Source organism: Lactuca saligna, chromosome 7 (genome assembly GCF_052625555.1).
Source record: "Lactuca saligna cultivar CGN05327 chromosome 7, ASM5262555v1, whole genome shotgun sequence".
Classification (NCBI taxonomy): Eukaryota; Viridiplantae; Streptophyta; class Magnoliopsida; order Asterales; family Asteraceae; genus Lactuca; species Lactuca saligna.
Window position 1 is genome coordinate 62,271,028 of NC_136423.1, and position 5,252 is coordinate 62,276,279.

General features: G+C 36.0%; 1 protein-coding gene across 1 annotated transcript; it reads right to left on the reverse strand.

Moving 5' to 3' along the window:
* Positions 1 to 983: 983 nt before the first annotated feature.
* On the reverse strand, positions 984 to 1,424 carry LOC145007015 (uncharacterized). The gene has a single exon (XM_078966020.1). The coding sequence runs from the start codon at positions 1,422 to 1,424 to the stop codon at positions 984 to 986; it is 441 nt and encodes a 146-aa protein (XP_078822146.1).
* Positions 1,425 to 5,252: the final 3,828 nt, after the last annotated feature.

Sequence of the window (5,252 nt, forward strand, 5' to 3'; positions counted from 1 at the left end):
CATATTATGCACAAGACTAGGTATATCAAGAGATACAAATTGAATACATGGTTAAGTCATTGAATGACTTAACCATAACTGAAACACTAATTCTCCCAACAAAAAAAAAAAGCACCCCTTGGCCTCCCTCTCATTGTGATGAACGAATAAGAGCAAAGGAAGAACACCCAAGAACAACTTTCATTTGTTGGTGTCTAGCAAAATTATGTATTTGTTTGTATGGATATCGATAGTAGCAATCAATCGTGATTAAAGTCTCCAACATCAAAGGATCCTACATAGTATGTGTACATCCTAAACATCTTATGGTTAATGGTTATAAATTGTTTGACGTCAATGAACTTTTTCGAGTTTAGGTCCGGTTCGAGCATCCTGCCTTTGTATAGCTATTATACGTTGTATATAGCCTAGGGGACGTCTAGTACCGTTACCGTTCTTTTAACTTAAAAAATATAATAACATAGATAAATTATAATAAAATAAAAAGTTTATACAAACAAATAACTTGAGTTGCGGAAAACAAAAGCAAAAACAAAACTTAGAAATAATGATCAAAATTAAAATATGACCAAACTTATTTATCCAAAGTCTAAACAGAAGCAAATCACCAACTATATAAACCAAACTTGTAGCTTACTCAAAATAAAATAAACCAAAAATTCCATAAGTAACACAACATGATCTGAACTCCAAAACACTATTCATCAATCATATTGAGTACGTCCAGATCATTTTCTCGAGACAAATTGAACATCCTAGTAAAGGATGGTACTCTTTTACGGTCTTTTAATCAATCGCATATCGTAGTTCATCGTGCATCACCGTAAAAAGAATTCAATTTTTAAATCCTTTAAATTATCTTGTAAAGTCTCAAATCTTAAAATAATCCCTTGTACAAGAAGTTATTTCAAACACTTATATTCTTCGATTTTCGTCGTCATCATCATCATCTAACATGAAATCATCATACTGTAAGATCATATTCATGGCGAATTTGAATCAGAGGATCCAAAACTAGTATCCCTTCTGTACCTAAGTTGCAAAGAAACTTGCCGTTCGTATCTTAATTGTCGATAAAAGTTCTCAATAAACATCTCAGCTCTCTTATCCACATCATCTTCTTCAGGAAAGCTCATGGTTCTTTGTATATGAAAGCTTCTCGTCTTCTCCAACACCTTTCCATGAGAACAAGAACCAGAATCACGATGATTATCATTTTCTTGTTCTTCATCATCGGAGGATGACACTATTGCTGTCAACCCTAGTCGTTCCCCAAAGCTCAGCCGCCTGCGACTGCCTGAACGACCTATGAAAGAGGAGACAGCGCGCCACCGGTTTACATTTGAGTTCATAAGAAAAGTGACCTTCTTGACGACTGTTCTCAGCCTGCTTAACAACCTCCATCTGCTGTTGTCTTCTTCCATGTTTTCTGAGCGGTTTACAGAGATAATTAATTAGTTTTGATTATATATAGATGGGTGAAAACGAAATGGGGTAGCTGAAATATAAAGAAATCGATCATGTTGAGTTGAGTACCGGAGAATTTATATATAAGTAGATACGTCGAAATTGAAAGAATGAAGGGAGCGTGGAAGAAAGGAAAACCAGCTGGTGATGTATGGCAGCTTCTACTACAAAAGACGCGGATTCAAGCACGTTGTAAATTAACTAGGTTAAGTAATTAGAATATGCGGAGTACCCAATGTGTAGAGAATATGCATGGAGATTTAATAAAAAAAAAATATGTTAATTTCATAAATAACATAATTTTAGGTAAATAAAAATGATTTTAATATATGAAACCTATTGACTGATTATTTCAAAGAATGAAAATTACTTTCGTGGGGGGCAAGTTCGGAAAGGACGAGGTAGCATACAACAAATTTGACTTCCAAATAAATAAATAAATGAAATGGCATATCTTTTTCTTTATTTGCTCGAAATCTACCAAGAAGGAGAAGATGTCAAAGAGCAAGCAACGTAAACAGTTTGATATATTTTATGTTAGTTACACCATAGAGTTATCATTTTGGGAGTTCGTTAAGGTTATATGTAGGAATTTTGTGGATATATATCAATTAGTAAGTTATTTGGAAAATACAGAGAAAATGTAGTGTGTATGTTCTATATGCAATATACATTCATTTAGACCATTTATTAGTGTCAGAGAAAATTGGCCACCCTTTGTTCCCAAGTTCTCCATTTAAGGAGAGATACATTTTCAAGATGTTAAAGGAAAATTGTATTTCCGAGTTTCATTAATGGAAAAAAAAATGAGGGGAAGGAAAAGATTTTTGGAACCATATTTTCCTCCCAAATTGGGCGTATTTGGAAAGAAAATGATGGGAAATAAAATCTTTTAAGTTTTATTTTCTTTTTCCTATAACTCGGGAACACAAAATCTTAAAATTTTCATTTTATTTCTTTCAAACTCGGGAAGACGGGAACACAGAATAACTTTTTTTTTTCTTCGCCTCCCTTTCTTTCTACCAATATTTTCCTTCCATTTTCTTTATTGAATTAAAAAAAAAAAAAAACTCAAGAACATGGTGTTAGTACAACGCAAAGGTTACCCCCTTGCCTAGGGGATAGGATCTTCTCGACCACAATAGTAAACGAAAGGATTTGGGTAAAGACTTTCTTTGGATAGTAAATGAAAGGATTTGGGTAAAGGCTTTCAAGAGTCGCTTTTTATCGTTGGAAATGTTTTTTTCTAATAAAGTCTTTATGACTAGTTATAAATAAAGCCATTAATTGACATAGTTATTAGAGTGACCTTTTGAATATTTTTGTAAGGATATATAAAGCCATTTCAATTTCAGTTGTAGGGGTGTTTTGAAGATATTGAAAACCAAACTATTGTTCATTTTGAGTTGCTGCGACGATTCAAACATTGATCTCTATTAGGACTAGGGGTGAACATGGTGCGGTTTGGTGCGGTTTTTGGTCAAAACCAAATCGAAAACCGCAACTTCGGTTTTTTGAAATTTAGAAACCGCACCGTTCAGTTTTTATGTGGTTCCGTTTTTGTGGTTTTTATTGCGGTTTTTTGCGGTTCGGTTTTTTTTTTTTTTTTTTTTTTTTGTGGTTTTTTGTTAGTTTTTTTTTTTTTTTCATTTTGTTTTTTTTACTAAAACTCAAGTAACTCGGCGAGTTACTTTGATTCGGATGATGAGTGCTAATCATTTTTTGGAGATGAACCGATATCACCACCTCTTGGTTTGAAATCAAATTACATAACCATTCATCCAACATGTTTCTAATGGTTGAACATAATACGAATTTAATATAATATTTGTTTCACATGTACATGCAATAATATTAATGTATTCATAAAAATGATACTATCATCATTAGTATTTTTCACATTTAAATGTTAAAAAATGACATAAACATTATTTGTTATTGTAAATATCACTGACTGTATGTTTAAAAATATAGAATAATCATCTAATAGATAAGATAGATATTTATATTTATAGAAATTTTAATTGGCATAAGTTCTTGGTTCTTACAAATATCAACACTTAATATATATATATATATATATATATATATATATATATATATATATATATATATATATATATATATATATATGCGGTGCGGTGTTTTCTGCGGTTTTTGCGAGACTAGAAACCACACCACACCGAGTATTTTGGTTTTTGCAAAACTAAAACTGCACCATCATCATGCAGGATCTCACGAATCCTAGCATCCAACTCGTCTGTGCTCATCTGACCGATAACCTCATGTGGTGTTGATCCACCCTGATCGCCCTCTCCTGCTCCCGATCCTGATCCAGATCCGCTCCCAGCATGCCTCGTAACCACCATACTAAAAATACTACAAAACATCAGACGCTTCTCACTAACCCGAGAACCGACTCTCAACCCAGCCCTAGGGGTTGTGACTTCCTTGATATGCATATGGGTCCTATGCTTTCAGTAGTACGGGCCCATACTACCTTCCACGCCTACCCATATTTATATCAAATATCACCATAACACCCTAGTGATGAACAGGCATAACAAGCACTCAACCCACACTCCCAGAGGAACACTGTAAATCTCATACAGAAAGAAACCCTAGGCTAGCAGGCATCATAAATCAGGCAACTCTATCATGCAATTCCTGAAGATCCATAGCCTAGTACTAGCATGCTGTTCTATCATATCTCATAAACAAATAACTTGTATGGTATTTTGGGGTTACTTACTGGCTCCGGCTGATCATACCTCTGTGTCCTCCTTTACTCATTTTGAAAACCATTTTAAATTCTATTTTGAAAACTCTCCTTGATTTGAGAATGGATTCACACGAATGTTCCTCCAATTCACTCAAACCAAGGCTCTGATACCGACTTGTAACACTCTAAAAATTCCAACCAATTTAAACTTTTCAAAAACAACCCAGTTTCGTTAAGTTATTACAAAAAGGTTTTCAATACAATTATTATCAGAGTCTTCCCAGAACCATATCATACAACATAAACATGAGGAGCGGTACGATCACGCCTTTGCCCTGCCACGGTCTCCTGAAGTACCTGAAACATTTAAACATTTAAACCACAACTGTAAGCCCGAAAGCTTAGTGAGATACCCCCAAAATACCAACCACATATACCATACACATAACATGTCATTTCATAACAGAACACAGAACAACAATGCACTTCGGGTCTACTGTGTGACTGGTCCGCCGTACTGTGCCTTCAGTCCACCTGGTCCACCCTCCGAGTATAGCCATATACATAGAGTCTACAGTGTGATTGGTCTGCCCGCATCGGGCCTTCAATCCACCTGGTCCACTCTCTGAGTCTACAGTGTGACTGGTCCGCCCACATCGGGCCTTCAGTTGGCCTGGTCCACTCCCCGAGCCTCAGCACATCTGGTCCGCCCTTTTGGGGCCTACAGCCTATCCGGACCGCTCGTTGGGCCTTCGGGATAACCGGTCCGCCCTGGGTATGTTGGCCTACAGCACACAGTAGGACCCGCCTTAACCCAACCCCAGTCCAACAACCATGTGCACATAAACATACAATCATATAACAATTCACATCCAATCAAACCGATCTAGTAGATCACATAACATAGCACAGCCCTACCAGGATTCCGACCTAACCGGTCCCTAGCATAGCATCATACTATAAACCAGGATATCGACCCTACCAGGTCTCTAACATACACCATCCTAACTACAAGGATACAAACGTAACAAAGCAATAACATAAAAAAACAACTACCCGGACT